The sequence below is a fragment of the Eretmochelys imbricata genome, chromosome 4 (assembly GCF_965152235.1).
Source record: "Eretmochelys imbricata isolate rEreImb1 chromosome 4, rEreImb1.hap1, whole genome shotgun sequence".
Classification (NCBI taxonomy): domain Eukaryota; kingdom Metazoa; phylum Chordata; order Testudines; family Cheloniidae; genus Eretmochelys; species Eretmochelys imbricata.
Window position 1 is genome coordinate 56496460 of NC_135575.1, and position 18760 is coordinate 56515219.

The window sequence follows — 18760 nt, forward strand, 5'->3', positions numbered from 1 at the left end:
GGCGGAGATTCTCAAACTGTCCTTTGACCACTAGTAATCAATCCAGGATTGGATGATCAAACAGTATTGGGTTTTTTATTGCTACCTGCTAAATTGCATTAAAAGAAGCTAAAAATATATTATGTAGGAAAGTTAGGGAAATATTTGTGATACCATAAATATGGTCCATGCTATGAGCATTTCAGAACCCCTGCATTTTGGGGTTCACTGATTATTTGTATAGTACAATAAGGTTTTATTATTTATACCCTTTTTACAGTGGGTTAAATTATTTTAGTATAATCCTGTTTACTAAACCTAAATTGGAATTAGAAAAGTCCCACTAGCCCTCACTGTGAAGAACTATTATGGTACCTCCAGGTGCTGAAGAGAATTGTGGGCTTATGTTGTAACCTATTCTTGGCTCGCTATTTTTAAAACTTTGTGTGGTAAAGCATTACCACAAATTGACAGTCTGTGTTTACATGCTGATTGTTGTCTGCTCAGTAAGCACAGAGGAGTAGAATATAGCTTCTAAATGTCTTACAGCTGCCTGAGATATAGTTGGTGACACTTTTGAATCAAGATTGTCCTGTCTTCCATCAATCTGTTTATCTTTCTCTCTCCTTTTAATTTGTTTCACAGCAGTGAGGAAAAAATAAAATCTCACTAACTGTAAATCTATAATGGGTATTTACTGAATATTAAGTTAATCTGCATAGTAACAATATGTAGGTAAAAAAATGGAAATCTTGATATTTTCTTGTATGACTTGCATAGACATATTTTAAAAGCTTCTGGCAATACAGGCCCACTGTTCTAGTCTGGGTTCCTAGCTGTACCAGACAAACAATTACATTTGGAAGAAAGCCTCCTACTAATTTTCTAACGGCACGTATTTATCCTTTTTGAATTATAATGCCATGTCCTTTCTTCTCTAGCCCGACAGAAAAAAGGGTAAAAAGCCCTTAACTATAGCAGGTTACGAATAGAGCTTCATAAAATAATGGGAGCAAAGGTGTGTTCCAAAACTAAATACTAGCCACAGTAGATGGACAAGGCCTTTGCCCACTCCCGTTCATGTGTTTTTCGTATTACGTCCAGTTCAACTGCCAGCCCCAGAAGCAGGATGACAAAATTAAGCAGTTTGCTTTCTTAATGTTTATAACATTAAGGATAGGCAATAGTTTTAACTCCGACAAAACAGACCAACCATGTGGGTATAGTCTACCTTAGCACATTTTGTTCCAAGATTTTTTTATTGACATGTAACTATGAATCTTACCATTTTTAATACAGATATAGTTTGATAACAAATATTGTTTGTTTTTGAGTGTGCAGAAGTGTGCTAGTTGCTTCAGAGACCCAAATCTGTCCTTGCTCTGTAGAGTTGACAATATAAAGTAAAATATCTTACAAATAAGATCATAATTAGGCAACCTCTACAAGATTATTTATAGATGTTGACATAAAATTCCTGGACAAACTGCAACTGAATTAAGTCCCAGGCCTCCAGACTTCTCCTTTATTGGAGCAAAGCAGTGCTGCAGCAATAAGTGCAAGGATGTAATATAGTAAAACTCAGGCCTTAGCACTTGCAAATTCCAGACTTTTAAGATACTGTAGCCATAACATTTTTACGTAACTGGAGATTTCCATGTGAAAGTAAAACTGCTCATGGTGGAGTCAGACTGCTATGGCAATCTTAGCTGGAAGCTTTCTTGCAGTCTCAAGCAACTGAATCTTGCATTAAACAAGTCTGAAAGTATTCTGTCACTGAGATGGAAGTTATCTAATCTGTGTCCTGTGTATTCTGTGACACAGTGGTCCCAAACTCTGGCACTCCAATGAGACATACTGGAAACTCTGTTGTAGCTTCTTTAGAGAATCTTTTAATTATGAAAATGAATACATTGAGTACTGTAGCCTGCTGTTGATTTGGTATTAAATTCATAGGTTTTTGACGTTGTCCACACTTTCATTTTTGCTATGTCGTAGATTTTTTGTTTTTGTTTTTTGTATTATCTACACAACTGCATCATAAAATTTTGGGGGAGGGGGAAGCAGGTGATTTGGGTAGCTGGATGAGGGCAGTTTTCTTACCTGCAGAGGTCTGAGAGGCAGTATAGGATTGTGGGATAAACCCAATAGCTGGATGTTCTTGCTAAAATGATCAGCAGTTGAATAATCTCATTACATTTACACTTATTTTTGTTTCAGAATTAACATGAGATCCTTGCTATTAAATTCTATAGAATTTAATAGGGTTGAAATGTTATAGAACCCTACAGGTTACTCTAAAAATGAATAGAATTTAATACAGTGTTAACTTTTCTGTGGGGATTTTGAACCATACTACAGAATTTCAGGCACTGAAAGCTCTTTGTAAACCTACTGCTATAAACTGATGGCTAGATTGTCAAAATAGGATTTCCATATACATTCACAATCACCCAAATGATGACTTTGAGCAGTGTTTGTGTGCAAATGGAGTTTGGTGCATGTAAACTATCAGTTTTGCACATAGTTGGTAGTGTACAGATGGAAGCCATGTTAATGGTTCTTTTGAAAACTTACCCTTTGGAATAAAAAGAGCAAATTATTCTTTTCATATCTTTACCATTTTTAGAGGTTATTTTACTCTCTTATCCTTCCCTCAAACTCCAACCTCTCAATATTCAGTTGTTGTGCTTTTTCATAAAGTTGTATCCTGTTAAGGTCAAGATCATGTCCTTTCCTTGACAAAAACACATGTTCTTCAATGTTGAGTTTCCATCCATCTCAAACTAATGCCTAGGCTTCTAAATTCAATGTAAGAGGATGGTGTACAGAAGGATTGAAGGATAACCTTTTGCTATCCTCTAAACTGTGAATGTTCAAACTTGTCCATTTAAATCCAGTTCATGTTTTGAGTATATGTTAGCAAGAGAGGTCTTACTTCAAAATTAAAAAGTTTGCTTAGGAATTTAGCTTCTGATTATCTGAAAGAGGAATGAAAGCAGTTATTTGTACTTAACTCTATATAGGATGTTAATATGTTACTTGCTTTCCTATTTAAAATTAAGTTGAGTATGTTTCACCTAAAATCTGATGGATTATTAAAATCTGGGAACAACTGCATTAATGAGACTTGTTTCTCTGTATTGTCTATCTCATATTGGAAGCAGGAGGAATATGTATTGATGACTTGCTCAACATAGAGCTCTATTCTCAAGTTGTAACATTGTTACATTTAGAATTTTGTGCCAATAGATTTTCTTCTTTCAGGCAAACACTTAAAATTGCCAAGACATAGTGAAGTGTTTTGTTGGAACATAAACCATACAGTTCTTTTGGGGGTATTTTTTAGCATTGGAGACACTAGAAAGGATTTATTTTTTTAAATAGATGTACTCTATCTAGAAGTGTTCAAATACTTTTGTGCCTCTATAGAAGGGTAATTTTATAGTATGTACATGTAACTTACATATATTGTACCAAAGGTTTTTTAGCACATGCTGTAGTAACTAAGCTATGATCATGAATGGAACTAGGTTGCCCTGTTGTAGTTGCTGCTAAACAATATCTCCCAAGATCATTGATGGGAGTCTTTCTTTTAACTCTTCTATACTCTTTATTGCAAATCGGTGCACTGTTCTGGGGTTCCAGTTTAGTATGAGAGTCCCCTATACACAATTCACTTCATGGTCCTGAAGGAGATCACTGTACCTCTGCTGCTGCCAGTAGTGTTTCCCAAGAAACACCACAGTTAAAAAAACAAACAAACAAAAAAAACACTTTGTTGATGATACGGAGCATTAGTGGTAAAGGCACAATCTTACTGTTACTGATGGCATAGGAATGGCAAACCGCTAATTTCTCTTCTTTTTATCCCCTCTCCCTCCACAGCCACAGAGGGAAGGGAGCAAAATACCAGCAATACAGTGTTATGAATGAGATTTTTAAAAGTCAGTCATTTATGGTTCTCATGACTGTAACTTACTTTGTACATGTACTAAAGGCTTTAAAGTAATGCGACACTTGGCATACTGTTAACCTGCTTGCACAAGCAGTTTAAATTAAGCAGATGTTTTGGGGTTTTTTGTGGGAGGGGGAAAAAAATTTGTCCCATCTGGACCAGTTTAACTATTAGCTATATTATATACATGTCAAACTCAAATTCTATAGGAACTTCTGCAGTAGGACAACTTAACATATATTCATGCTTCTAGTTGACTGCCATAATGCTGTAATAAAAATCCTTAGTTATAAATCTATATAATGAACTTTCTAGTTTAAAGCTTTAAAACAATAAATTTATTCAATTCAGAGCACATGACTAGCCTAGAAGTTTTGCAATCTAAATTAGAGTTTCACATTTACTTTTGAATGTTTGGATAGCTAATCTATAGTAAATTTACAGCTCATAATGAGAAACTCCAATTACATTTGAATTGTATTAAAACAAAGGCTCTAGCAACAGCATATTGGAACCATTCCTTTAGTATCTCTCAGTAACACTTGAGCTAGAAGTTATGTGGAATTTAATATTTCCTATGAACTTTGGATTACATTCTTGTCCTTCTGTGACTGGAGACAGTTTACTGTCGTCACTCAGACATAGCCAGCATAAGCTCTGCCTATTCATATTAAGTGTCTGCCTTCAAATTCCAAAAGCAAAGTAAATCTGAATTAAGTAGGCCATTCTGTCCATGTTTAATGATGAGGGAGTGAGTTAAATAGCTTCAAATTTAAGGCTGCATTTTTTGGCCGTACGAGTAACTTAAATATGCACAAGCTATTTTTAGCATCACAGAAATTACACATACACTATCATATGAATGTTAGACAGGTGCTGTAACACAAGGGTTTTTTAATCATTGGCTCTGTCCCATGCTCTTGCATTATAAGGGTCTAGGTGATGCGCAAAAGAAATTGTCTGAATTCCCTCAGCTTTAGCAAGATATGCTTAGTGGTCCCAGTAGCTGGGTACAAGGAAGTTCCCTGGAACCTTTTTCTTTTTAGCAATGTCCATCCTTACTCTGATGCAGTATCTCAGCCTGCATGAGACTTGTAATATCCTATAACTGACAGAGCTACCACACAACAGCTCTTTAAGAAAAAGTTGGATAAACCATATTGAATGAATAGGCACTAATACATCATCCATGTTTTTTGCCTTTTGTGCCAGTGCAATTCCAATATCCTGCAACAGTTTAATGTCAGAGGTGTCAGTTGCAGCTTAAAAAAAAGGGGGTTTCATTCATCTTTTGAACATGAGAGGTTCTGTGACAAGATAGGCTCTGTACCGTATTTCTAAACTCAAATCCTGGTGAGACTGTCTCTGTCTTCAGTCATGTTTGTTAGTTAGTTAGGGCCAGATTCTGATATCCTTGCTCATCTTCAGTAATGGTTCGCTTTCTGAAATAGACCCTGGATACTGTCCCACTGCAAGTTGAAAACAAAAAAGTAAAACAATTTAATAGAGAATCCATTGTATGGTTTGTAGTTTTCTTATTTTTCCTAGTTTGTGATGTACCTGGTTCTTACTGAAGTAGTGCTTAAAACAAGTTTAGATAAATGAAATAAGTTTCAATTTTGGAGTTTTTAACTGCCTGTATTCTTTAATTTCAGGAGCAAGAACTTAGTGCTCGAACACAAGCATTACAAGCAGCCTCGGCCTCATGCTCTTTTCGACCCAATGGATTTGATGACAATGATCCCCCAGGAAGCTGTGGACCCACAGGTGGCGGGGGTGGAGGAGGATTCAGTACTATTGGTAGACTAGTGTTTTGAGGAAGACCTAGAATACATTGGTTCCAAAACAGTTCCCCCGGCTGTTTAAGACTGTTAAACCACTGAACTGCTTCAAATATCATACCAAGCTTTTGTTTTTGAGACCTAATCCTTGTTCAGAAAACAAATGTTAATTTTGTTTGTTTTGGTTTTATTTGAAATAAATAAGTACATCATGGAGAAAACTACCTCTTAAATCCTATTGTTTTAATAGCAAGATGTGCTTGGCTAAAAAAGAGAAGAGTGGGGAAGAAAAGATTTGTATGTAATCCCTAATGATGCTGCATAACATTTAATAAATGCAATTAAATCAGTTTGTACCATCTCAATCCACTGAATAAAGGAAGAGGAGAGAGTTCATTCATATTCTTCTAAAAGAGAGATGGTTATTCAATAGTGGAATGCTTTCAGGTGGGCATAATTGCATACACATTTTTTCCTTCATAAGTCTGGAAATCTTAATGGTGGCAGAGAGGATGAACCTTTATAACGAAGGCAATAACTTAAATTTTAAAACATGACCTGCTACAGTACTTTCCAGGGTAGGAGTTATTCAGATTCATTATATTTTCATTTTGAGTACAAATGTAAAGAGTCATTTATACACGTTTGCTAAATCATTTTCAAGAAACGTGCATGGTCTCGTAGGAACAAAGTTTTTAACTGAACTAAATTTGTAGTATTTCTAATTGTTTTGGGGATTTCTAAATTATTTCAGGAAGTATATCTGCTCTGTATTTGAAAGGAGGAGGTTCTGTATGTGCCTTGCAGTACTGTAACTTAAATACAAAACTTTGAGGCTCTGGAAGAGTTAAAGAACAATGTTAGAAATTGTTTTGTGTTAATATTAGAAATTAATACATTTTTGGAAAGTTATTAGATTTTCCAGAAGTAAAATCTGATGGTTCTAAAACTCTCATGTTGTCCATTATTTACAGTTCAGTAGGGGCGGTTTTTGAATTGCAACTTCTCTGGCCTACATTATTAAGAAGTTGATCATAAACACTGATTCATAGTTGTAAATTGTTTTGTCCAGAAAGCTGCTGAGTTGATTCTTACCAAGTGGGTTAAGGTGTCTCAGACTGCCTTGACTTCCCAGTATCCAGATTCTTTTCTTTTGTGATTGTCTAACAATAGGAACTTTATGCCTTGGAAGAGAATCACTAATAATGTTACTTATGGTTTGTAACTTCGGCACTTCCAGCCTCTCCGAGGAACATCTGAAGACTTTCTTTATCCCAGTGACATACTGACTCCTTGGCTGTGCTGATCCGTGTGGTAATCCGTTTTACGGGCCATCTTCCAGAAGGTACCATTGTGATTATCTAGTCTGACCTTTTGGAGATTCTCTGTATTAAGTCTCCTAGCTCTCTGATAAAACGGATACAGATTAAGATGTTTGAGAGAGACCAGCACCAACATTCTATTGACAATCCGAGGCATCTTGTCCTGAACCTGGGGACCTAAAATGTTCTTGGAAACTTCTTGAAGGTTTCTGCCCCATTGTCTCACACCAATAAAAAAGTACCCTTTTTATTCCCCCTTCCGTTGTGTTGGTATCCAAAGGAAGATTTGGCTCAGGGGAAGTACCTCAATCTGTGCCTTGAGACAATGGGGCAGAATGATCAGTCCTCTTGTGGGTCATGCTAGCAATGTGCCTCTGGTTTCACTACTCTGTTTAAAGAGAACTTGATAGGAGGGTTTTAGTTTTAATACTGAAATCTGTTGCAGTTCAGGAATCTTTTTTTAAATGAAGACCGCTCTGTCTTGGTGTCTTAGGCCCAGATCCTAAAGGTGTTTAGTCTCCCATTTTGCATTGAACTCAGTGGAAGTTAGGAGCCTAAAATACCTTTGTGGATCTGGGCCTTAATCTCTACCCCTGGTTATACTTATACGTGACATCCTTTAAAATTATGCATAGATTAGTGGCGCACATACCTCTAAGATTGCTAGAGAGCATACACAGAATAATCCAAATTCAGGTGCACAGTGTAGAAAGCGCTGTAGGATCAATTTAAGTAATATCTGCATAATTAATTAGTTTGATATTAATAACAAATAAGTTGATATAATGTGAGAATATAAACAAGTACCGAACTTCTGCCAGAGAAATATAAATTTGAGTGTACAGTGAAGAGGAGCATAGCGGTAAAGCAGTTGCACAATTGAATCAAGGGTCCGTTTGTCTTTTAAAATATACACTTTACCTAGAAGTGTAAGTTCCAGTTTATTTACACCATCTGTAAAATGAGGATAGTCATACTAACCTTTGTAAAGTGCTTGGACAGCTCCTGCTACAAAGCACTATGTAAGAACTAGGGTATTTATTATTTATTTATTTTGTTGTTTAGTTAACGTTTCTTTATATTTTGCTTGGTTTTAACAAAATGCTCCTTTGAAAGCGCCAGGTCCTTGAAATGTGCACCTTTCAGGTGTTTATGTGAACAACAGCAAAGACTTGAAATAAATACTAAGAGCAGCAAATGTGGATCAGGAAAACTTCTTTGCTAATTTTTTTTTTAAATGACTAGTGCTCATGAAAGTCAGACCAACCTATCTTGATACTTGAAAAGTGGAAGTAGATGCCATTCAAGCTTCCTAACAATTTTTTGACAACTTATAATATCTTGGCTTGTTTGCAGTACCTCTGCTATTTCCATCCTAGGCCTCTGCATCAGGTTCTCAGTCATGGGGACTTGAGATGCTTCATGGAGCACAGAGCATGTGATGCCTTCTGCAGTCTCAAGAATGCACCTTGTTAGTGATAGGCCCTGGACGTCTATGTGGCACAAGGAGTCCTCCTATCTCTTGTAGGCTGCGTCCCTAGGCTTCAACACCTCTGTTTTCTCACTATGGCTTATTTAGCAGGGCTAGTTTGGTTTGGCTCCCTTGCAAGAACCTTCTCTTTTGGTGGATTTCTCTTTTGGAGCCAGGTCTTTCCCATTCAATATCTCTGTAGTTCTGTTGAGGATCCTTGGTATTCTCTCTGGAGGTGTCTTACATCTGTCAGTGTTTAGTGTCCTTTTTGTAAACCCGTAAACTCCTTTCACTTAACTCCATGCAGTTATACAGAATAATATCAAGCAGGTAAACAGAGATAATATTAATAGAAATACAGAAAGTCCACACTCTCCAAAGGATGTGAACAAATTAGAATGATCAAACAAAATAATTTCACTTGTGATCTAGTTGAGGTTTGGCAATAGGTTTTCTAAAGATTAAATGACTAGTTCACTTTGCCACTGACATCTCTCAAAAACTTAATCTAGTTACCTTCAGAAAATGGGTTAAAAGAAACTACACCCACCTTTAGGTCTCCTTGGCAATTTTTCTTTGTTTTACGGTTGCATTCATCTGGTGAATATTTTTAGATGGCTTTTCTCTCTCCCATTGGTGTGTGGAAAAACCTACACAAACAGGAAATTGACTGACTGCCTGTGGGATTGGCTGATTACATGTAATGCGGTCTAATGCACAAAGTAAACAAAAAGAGCAATGTTTTGTTTCTCTGGATGAGTTTATAGTGATCTTGGATAACTCAAAACACTTTAGGTAGAAAAAAAACCTGAAGATGTTATTTTTAAAGTGCTGTTTAAAAATATTTTTGGAAGGGTCAGTTGTGTTCTTCTGTTCTGTAAAAATATAAATCTTGACTTTCTAAAAATTTGTGATGTCTGTATATGGCTGCTCTACAATATCTGTTTTGTCTGTTTTTGAAAGGCTTACACATTGTTGTTTACTTACTCTGAATTGGATGCCGACACCTTGGAGTTTTAAACAACGTAACAGAAATGGGAATGGATCTGGTTAAGTATAAAATGAAGTTACACCTCACGTCGAATAAGACTCAGTTACTTATCCCCGATTACGTTTTGTTAACCCAGGTGGAGATTCATTTTTAAAAAACTACTTAAGACCAACATTTCAAGTTAACATCTGAGTACGTGGGACTAAAACGCCTTATCTTTAAAACTAAAGACTACAGAGTAGAACTGCCTTTTAAGAGCGAAGTATCTAACTTTGTCAAAATGAGTGAAATGATGGTAATATTACTGTCTGCTACACCATTCTAGACCTGCCGTGTGGAGCAGTATACATATAGTACTTCGACTTCTTCCTGCCATGAATAAACATTCAGAAGTCTGCACAGCTCTGTTCCTGTGCTTTTTTTTCCATGTTTATTAAAGTCAACCTTATCGAAAAGATACAAAACTTTGGACATTTCTCCTGAGGCCTGCAACCCATTTGATTCAGTGCAGTATGCACAGTTGTACTAAGTCTTCAAGATTATCCTTCCCATTTTAAAAAAAAAATCCATTTTTTAATGCAGAAAGCAATTAGTCTTTGTTAATGGATTGTGTCGCTATCACCTTGACTTATTTTTTCTATGCATCTAATCCTGTGCATTTCTCACCAAGGGAGTATAATACTGGACTGTTATGTATATCACCTGACTAATAAATAGTGGCACTGGATATTGAGTTGATTCTTACTATAAGAGGAGGGAGTGGGTGCTTGGAATAGGTAACTGAAGAAAGCCAAGTCACTTATCTCTTCTGGCTTGCTCTTCTTTCCCCCTCTCTTTCCCTGTCCTCTTGCACAGGCTACTCCATAAAATTAAACAGGAATCTCATCTGAACAGTTACTTCTGTTTCAGTTCCAGGGATGAGCCATTTTATTCCGTCTGCACCCATTAAACAACTCCTCTACAGTGGCAGAATCCCGTTTTCTGCAGTAATAAGACCTCATTTAGCATTCTTTGCTACTCTCCCCCTTTGGCACAGGAGTCTCTTGTTTTAAAGGTTCATTATGATTTGGATTCTCTTCATGTCTCCTTGCTTCCCCAGAGCAGAGCATACTAAATATATAGATTTAAGAGCATACAACGATGATACACTGAAAATAGTAGGTACTAAAGAGCTCTTTAGTGGAGCAGGGTGAAGCAAAAATCAATGGCTGGAAGCAGAAGGTAAACAAGTTCAAATGAGGCACACATTTTTAAGCATGAGGGTGATAAACTAAGGGTAGCAGTGTATTCTCCATCTCTTGACATCTTCAAACCAAGAGTGGTTATCTTTCAGGAAGATAAACCTTAACGAAACAAGTTATTGGGCTCAGTACATTTAATGATCTGTGATATACAGGAGACCAGATTAGATGACCTAATGAACCAATGAGATGCTTCTGATCCTATTTGTAAGGAAACCTTGAGAGCTACAAAGTAAACACAAAGTACACAAACCAGAGCATGTAAGGAGTATGTACACAAACTTGAAACAGTCCTGCTCCAGCAAAATTGTTATAGTAATGTCAGTTTGACTTGGCCCTTGAGCACATGCACAGGCTCAGACTGTGGTCTCCTGCGTGCCATCTGGAATCTGTGCAGCATAGTGTCAGCTTGTGTGGTTTAAATATTTTTCAACAGCAGTTTCCTTGGGGCTTGAGTGGAAGATGTGGTGGTCTGTGGAGCAACAAGAAATGAAAAATGAAGAACAGCAGGAAGGAAGGAAGGGGAGAGTGAAGGAGATGATAAAGGAAACCTACAGCTGGGAGCAAGGAAAAAATTTTGAGAGAAAATACCAGCTTCTCTCCTAACTAAAGCAGGTTACGCTGGGGTTTCTAGACAAACTTAGGCTACGTCTACATTGTGAACTAAGGGATATGATTCCCAGCTCACATAGACCTACTTGGTCTAGCTGTCATTGTAGTAGGATAGCCATGGTAGCATGGCTGAGGCAAGTGGTAGTGTGGGCTAGCTGCCCTCAGTACAAAATCCACCTGAAATCAAGGGGTATGAACTTAGCACAGCTAGTCTGTACTGCTGCTTGCCACTGTCTATGCAAGATGGGCATTGCTCCCCCATCTTAGAGCCTGTGGGTACAGAACATCACAATTTCCTATTGACGTCCCAGTCCTGAACAAAAGTAATGTGATCTAGTCCATTCTTAAGAACTAGCTGGAAAAGCACTGAAGTAGGCATGTCCAAAGTACAACCTGCAGCTGCCTCTTGAGCCCTGCTGCAGCTCATGAAGAGGATGTGTCCTGACCTGCATGTCTCCATCTTGATCAGAGCAGGCTTTCTTAGTGGCAAGAGCATGCACTAGCCTGCCCATAGGCAAAACCGCTCTGCCCAAGGAGTAGTGCATGTTGAGGCACCGTGCTGCTTGCGCACCACTGCACTGTACGAAAGATTATCCTGTTGGGCAGTGTCACTTCGATTAGACCTCTTGGTGATAGCATGATTCACGTTTTTACAGCTCGTTTTCCCCAAATGCATTGTATATTAGCTGGTTTCATAATGTCAGGAAAAATGTCAGTCTGATTTGTATTATGGCAAATTGCACCACCCTACTGTTCTGTGGCAAGAGCTGATTTAATATCCCACTTCTTTAAAAGCCCCACTGTGCGTCCTCATTTCACTGATTCCCTGCACACACAAAAAACCCAACTGTTCTTGCTCAAGAAACCAGTATGGTGGCTAGAAATTAATATTCAAGGTTGGATTTTCCAAAAGAATGATACATTCTTTTCAATTTTTTATTAATAGCTTCTATTTGGTACAGTGGCTTAGACAAGAGATTCTTGTAAGTCCTGTTTTATAATGTACTGATGGATTCAATGTGCATTCTTATAAGTAAGCACTAAGCATTACATACACAAAATACTTTTATCCTATTCCTGATAGAAAAATAAAGAACAGTGCAAGAAGCAGTCAATTAATGAATTACAGAAATGTTGAAAGGCACAAGTAGGTAGAGGTCAGAATTTTTCCTTTGTTCCTGGTTCAATAGTTACTTCCAAGACTATTTTTAAAGGAATGTTATGTTAAATAATTTGAGCTGTGAACAAGTTATTCTAGAAAAGCAAGAGGGAACTGGGAGTGGTGTATTCGGTACCATGTTCAAGGCATTCAGCCATTCAGATAAAGGAGTTCAAGGATAGACGTTCAGATAGAGGAAAGTACTGACAGTTTTTCCTCAGCTGTTTTTTTTTCATCCAGTTTTAAAAGTATATATGTGGTGATGTTCTCAAAGCTCTCGTTGTGCATTAGCACATCTAAATTTACAGAAAATAAATAGCAGCTTCAAACTAAATAACCTACAGGTCTATTGAATCAAAATGGTGTTGCATTAGCTGTATTATCTTGCTGCATCTTACCTATGGCACAGTGAATAATAGAATAACTGTATTTAAAAGCAGTTTTGGTGTTTCTTAATTTAAATGCTTTCCCTGTTTATGTTGGCAACTTTACTGTACATTTCTTTTCATGGGGGGGAAAAAAACCCCTATAAATCTTAAAACTATATTCTGTGAAAATATAAATAACATCCTTGGTGTGAGAAACAATTCCTTGCATCTACAGCTGCACGCACAAAAAATAACGTTCTCTTGAGAGGTCATGAAATTGCTACAGAAAAAAATTATCACCAGTGAAAATGCAGCAGTCCAAATGAAAATGGAACTAAACCAGTGTAAATATTATGCACAGGAACATTCTGGCCTCCTATAAATAATGAGGTTCTCAAAGTCTCCAGCTTCCTTTTTACAGACCAGTCTGGATTGTTTAGTAAACTGGGCGCAAGCAAACAAATATGCATTTAATATGGCTAAATGTATAGTTGCAGGATTGGGGAATACTATCCTAGGAAGCAGTGACTCTGAAAAAGATTTGAGGGTGAAGTGGATAACCAGATGAACGTGGGCTCCTAGTGCAATGCTGCTGCCAAAATGGCTAATGCAATCCTTGGATGCATACACGGGAATCTCAAGTAGGAGTAGAGAGGATATTTTACATCTGCATTTGGCACTGGCTGAAATACTGTGTCCAGTTTGGGTGTCTTGTTCATTCAAGTGGGTTGTTGATAAACTGGAGAGGGTTCAAAGAGCCACGAGATAGTTAAAGGATTAGAAAACATGCCTTAGGATATGTCTTCACTAGCAATGTTAAAGTGCTCTCTCCCAGTGCTATAAAAAACGCACCTCCACAAGGGGAATAGCTACCAGCGCTGGGAGTGCGGCTACACTGGCGCTTTTCAGCGCCGCAACTTGCGGTGCTCAGGAGTGTTTTTTTCACACCCCTGAGCAAGAAAGTTGAAGTGCTGTAAAGTGCCAGTGTAGACAAGGCCTTAGTGATAGACTCAAGGAGCTCGATCTGTTTAGCTTAACAAAGAGAAGGTTAAGTGGTGACTTGATTACAGTCTATAAGAACCTACCTGGGGAAAAAATGGGCTCTTCAGTCTAGCAGACAAAGGCATAATATGATCCAATGGCTGGAAGCTGAAGCTAGACAAATTCAGACTGAAAATAAGGCATACTTTTTTAACAATGCAAGTAATTAACCATTGGAGCAACTTGCCAAGAGTTACTGTGAATTCTTCATCACCGACAATTTTTTAACTCAAGATTGGATGTTTTTATTTCTGTCCAAGTCGCCTTTAATTTCAAGTTGAATGCAGGAAACCTATTAGAGAAACAAGCATGTAGGAAATTCAAACAATTAACAGATCTTGAACTGTCAACCGTTAATATGTTATAAATTGCTTTTGAGTGAAGGAGTACATGATAGAAAAAGGAAGTGGCGAACTTCCAATTACAAATAGGGATTATGAAGCGTAACCTCCTACTGCAGTCTACTAATGTCTCCTTCTGGCATTGGTAACAATCATTGGAACAATTTACCAAGGGTCATGGTGGATTCTTCATCACTAACAATTTTTAAATCAAGACTGGATGCTCTAGGAGTTATTTTGGGGAGGTTCGATGGTATGTGGTATGTAGGAGGTCACACTAGATTATCACAATGGACCTTTCTGGCCTTTGAATCTCTGAACAGATAGCTGCCTTTAGGTGGCCCTGCATTAACAGTTTGGTACTGTGTATTTGAATAATCTATGGAGGCTCGACAGCCCCGATCCAAAATCCAGTCACATAAATGGAAAGACTCATGTTGATATGAATGGGAGCTGGAGGAGCCACTTTCTATATACTCCAGTCTACAAATAGCTGTGTCTCCATCTGTGTACCACAGTATCAGCCCCGCTGGAGAAGAGGGCGGGGGAGAGGGCGACTGGGAGTTCTGCTCCTTTCCCCGCTGGGAGAGGCAGCAGCCGGGAAAGGAGCAGAACGCCAGCAGCTCCTCTGGTGGCTGTACCTACCACCCGCCCCCGCCTCACCCCCTCCGAGCCCTGTCTCCAGCCCAGCAGCAGCAGGACAGAGCCCCCGCCCTCCTCCTCAGGTAACACGGGATGGATGTGGGGATGGGATGGGGAGAGCGTGGGGGCCCCAGGCTGGGGCGGTGAGGAGTCACATGGAGGGTCACATGGGAAGTTCACATGCCCCCCTTAGCTGGTGCTTCCCCTCCCCCTCCACTGGTAAGACATGGATTTTACTTGCACCACTGACTGTATAATATATCTTGAGACCTCCACCTCACGCTAAGTGTCGACAAGTCAGCAGCTCCCATTGGCTTCAGTAGAAGCTGCTGGATAGTCATCTGATTGCACAATCTCAAAGCTGACAGAGTTGTTGTATCAGTGGGATCATGAGCAGAGCAGCCACACAAAATTCAGCAGGGAAAAGGGCTCTGCAGTAGTCAAGAATGAAAACCATCTGAATGGCTTCACCAGGCACAGTTGGGTGCATCTACCATAGTTGCAGCTGGGACTGAGGAGGAGAACAGAAAGATCTGCTGGGAAAGTTGTCAGGGTGGATCTGGGGAATTGGAGCTGGATGCACAGGGCATAAATGAGCAGGAAAGTTGCAGCAGGTGCAGCTGTAAAGAGAGCAATGGTAACGGAATGGTGAGCAGGAGCCAGAAAATGAGAGCCATGCTTTGGAGCGAGGGGCTACAAGAACCCTCAAGGTAACCTTGTGTGAGCACTTCAACTTGAGCGTATGAAAGTCTGGGAAGAGCAGGCAGCGCATTAGAGGCAGCATGCAACGAGGTAGTCTGGCTCTTTTAGGAAGGAAGGGAGGTTGGGGCCAGCCCACCCTGTTCCATGATTTGGCTTCTTAAAGAAACAGATGTTTAAGGGAGCACCAGACAAGCTGGTGAATGGTAATCAGGGAGCTCCCTTCTGAGCAGGGTAAAAACCCAGCTGTGAGATGAGTCTGGGGAGAGAGGGTAGCTAGCTTGGAAAGGAGAATGTTTGTTTGTGTGAGAAGGAGGCTGGGGGGGCGCCCTGAATCAAAGGGCAGGTGAGAAGAGAGGCTATGTGAAGCAGGCCTGGAACCTGGCGACTTGTAGGCTGTGGAAGCTGGCCTTAACCACTGCATGGCCTCAGAAGGGAGGAATGTGGAGTTTCTTAACCTGCTCAAAGGATTTGGGGCTGAGGGAATCAAGGGAAGCTGTATATTTATCAATACTTAATAAATTGGCCCCCAGTAAGAAGGAATGTTATGTTAAATTATTTGGGCTGTGAACAAGTTATTCTGGAAAAGCAAGAGGGAACTGGGAGTGGTGCATTAAGTACCATGTTGTGCCATGAGGGGGCGTGATCCAGAGACAACACACTGTCCACAGTGTCAATGTAAAATGAAGATGGAAAGTCTGCAACAGCAACGGCTGGATGGGTTGGTAGGTTACAACTGAAATGCCTTCTCTACTAGTGCTCCATAAACATGGATGCAGCGTAAGGGGACTGTTGTCCCCTTACCCAAACTCAGTGGAGGTGTTTTGGTTGGCTAGCTCCCTATACCAAAAGAAAGGGGAAGGGTTGATGGGAAATCAGGACCCTGAGACTGACAGCCCCCCGGGAACAATGGGGAGAGGCCAATGCTCCAAGTCAGTCTGATTGATGGGGGGCAGGCTAATTAGAGAGTCAGGAAGCCGGGGGGGGGGGGGGGGGGGCTGTCCTCCCTGTGAGCTGGAATTGCTTAGGTCGGACAGAGTGGGGCCGAGCTAAGGAGAGAGCAGGGTCCCAAGCTGAGCTGGGGAGCAGAGGTGTACCAGATCCAGAGGGGCCAGAAAAGCAGTCCTGGGAGCAGAGTCACAGAAGCAGCCCACAGAGCAGACCTGTCCTGGGAGGAGAGTTGCAGCAACCAGAGCCAGAGGGGCCAGAGAAGAAGCCCAGGGAGCTGGTGGCAGAGCAGCAGCTGTGATGAGGCAGAGTGGAGCTGGAGCAGTCCGAAGCCGGGTGTGGTGAGCAGCTGGGGAGAACGAGGGGGACGCTGGACAGTGGGCCCAGCGCAGGGAGACGCCCCCAGCCAAGAGGCCCTGCAGGCCAGATTTGGAGGGGGATCTTAACTCCGAGGCGGGGGTGACGCTGGGAAGAAGGGTCCTGCTATCTAGAGCCTGAGGGCATGTGGCCACCATCAGAGCAAGTATCTGACGCGCAGCATCCCTGCAGGACAGCCAGAGTCTGAGAAGGGGTCTGGGACGTGTGAGGATCAGACTAAACTTCCCTGACATTCCAGAGAGGCTGGCTGTGATGTCCCTGTACCACAGAGCGGGGTGACGTGTTTTCCTTTGAACCTTTCCCATTTTTTTTCTTATTTTTTTTAAATTGATTGCTGTTTAATAAATTGTATTTGCTTTGAACTGTATGTAATGATCAGTGGGTCAGGGAAGCATCCAGGGCAGGGAGAGCACTCTGGAGTGGGGATTCCCTAGCCCCTGCCCTAAGTGACCACAGCAGGGTTGGGGGTTGAGCCCCCCAGGAATCCTGGGCCCAATCTTGTCGGGGTTACGAGGACTCTGCCACACAGAAGAGTAGAAGGGGAGCCCTTGAGGTCAGGGAGGCCTCTGGGTAAAGGAAATGGGAGCGAGGACTCAGATCCTTTTGCTAGCCCACTTCACCAGGGTAGTGTATAAGACAGGAAAGTTCCCCACAATAGCAGGACCATTTCCCTCCTTACACAGTTAGTGGGAAGACAGGGAATGTCTTCCCCCAGCCAACTTTCAACCTGGGGGTGCTGTTCCCTCCCCCAGCTTGGAAGGGAGGCAGACAATAGTGTTGAGAAGAGAGCCTGGGTTTTCTTGGAGCTGAACTGATCAGCACATGCTTTCTCTTCCTGCCCCTGATGAACTGTTTAGATAATAAACTTGAAGTGCAGGAGTCAGAGACTAATGTAGTCTCCTGTCAGCAGGGGTATCTGTGACTTTCTGGTGGGGAGGCAGGAGATCTGTGGGGTTAGCTCACATTCACCTTGCATAGTTCCTCCCACCCCAGCTTTAAGGGTTTGCTGAGCTGGAAGGACCTGGGTGGGACATGAGGAAACAATAGTGGCTGAGGCAGCAGCATCTTTTCCTCCCTCCCCCTCCTTCACACACTTAAGGGTCAGTAATGCGGGAGGAGGGCATGAGGTCAGTATGAAGGGGAATTGGGGAAGGGGAAGAGAAACTGGCAGGACTTCACAGAGAAGGAAGCAAGACTGGGAGCTCGGACTGAGAGGAAATGGGGTTGGAGAGGGTGTGTGTAGGAGACGGTACTGCAAGAGTTTGGGGGAGGAGGGGAGAAGGGAAAGTGAGTCTGGTAAGACTTTCATGTGGAGAGAAGCCTGAAGGGCAAAGAGGAAAGATGTGGGGGTTAACAGCAAGGGGAGGGCTGCTGCAGCGCAGGAAGAGAGCTCCTTGGACTGTAGCATAGGGAGAAAGGCAGGAGACGATCTGAGTGAGTGAGTGCTGGTGATCTTGGTATTTTTAAAACATTTTTGTGGTTGCAGTGGAATATCTCTGGCCTTCCCAGAATGACTCCACAGATTTATGGAGTGGGACACTTTGACTCTGGGGGTGTCTGCTATGCTCTTCTTAAGTATGTGTGTGGTGGGGTTTGCAAAGCTTAACTTTTTTGACTAAAGAATAGGATATTTAAACTAAAATATCACCAAACTAAAAGGTTTTGTATGCTTAAAAACCCCCTCAATAATTGGTCAAGCTAAACGAGGCACAACCTGTTTGTGCTCCTATTATCGTTGGGGCTAACCTAACTCCTTCCCTCCCTAAATTTCATAAACCTGTGTGTGGGAGCACTGAATTTAGGCAAGTGTGTGTGTGGACCAAAGTAAA

At 40.8% G+C, this 18760-nt stretch overlaps 1 protein-coding gene across 4 annotated transcripts in view; it reads left to right on the plus strand.

Moving 5' to 3' along the window:
- USP38 (ubiquitin specific peptidase 38) overlaps window positions 1-10229 on the plus strand; it is a 32365-nt gene extending 22136 nt beyond the window's left edge. Inside the window, exons 10-12 of one of the 4 annotated variants that reach the window (XR_013345930.1) lie at window positions 5593-6165; window positions 6959-7063; window positions 8420-10229. Coding sequence is in view for 1 of the 4 variants with exons in the window: in XM_077815295.1 (XP_077671421.1) it covers window positions 5593-5754 (162 nt within the window). In the remaining 3 variants the exon portion in view is untranslated. Of the gene's footprint in view, window positions 1-5592; window positions 6668-6958 lie in introns of those variants that run through there. The other 3 variants (XR_013345931.1, XR_013345929.1, XM_077815295.1) reach the window with 3 other exon arrangements.
- The last annotated feature ends 8531 nt before the right edge of the window (window positions 10230-18760 follow it).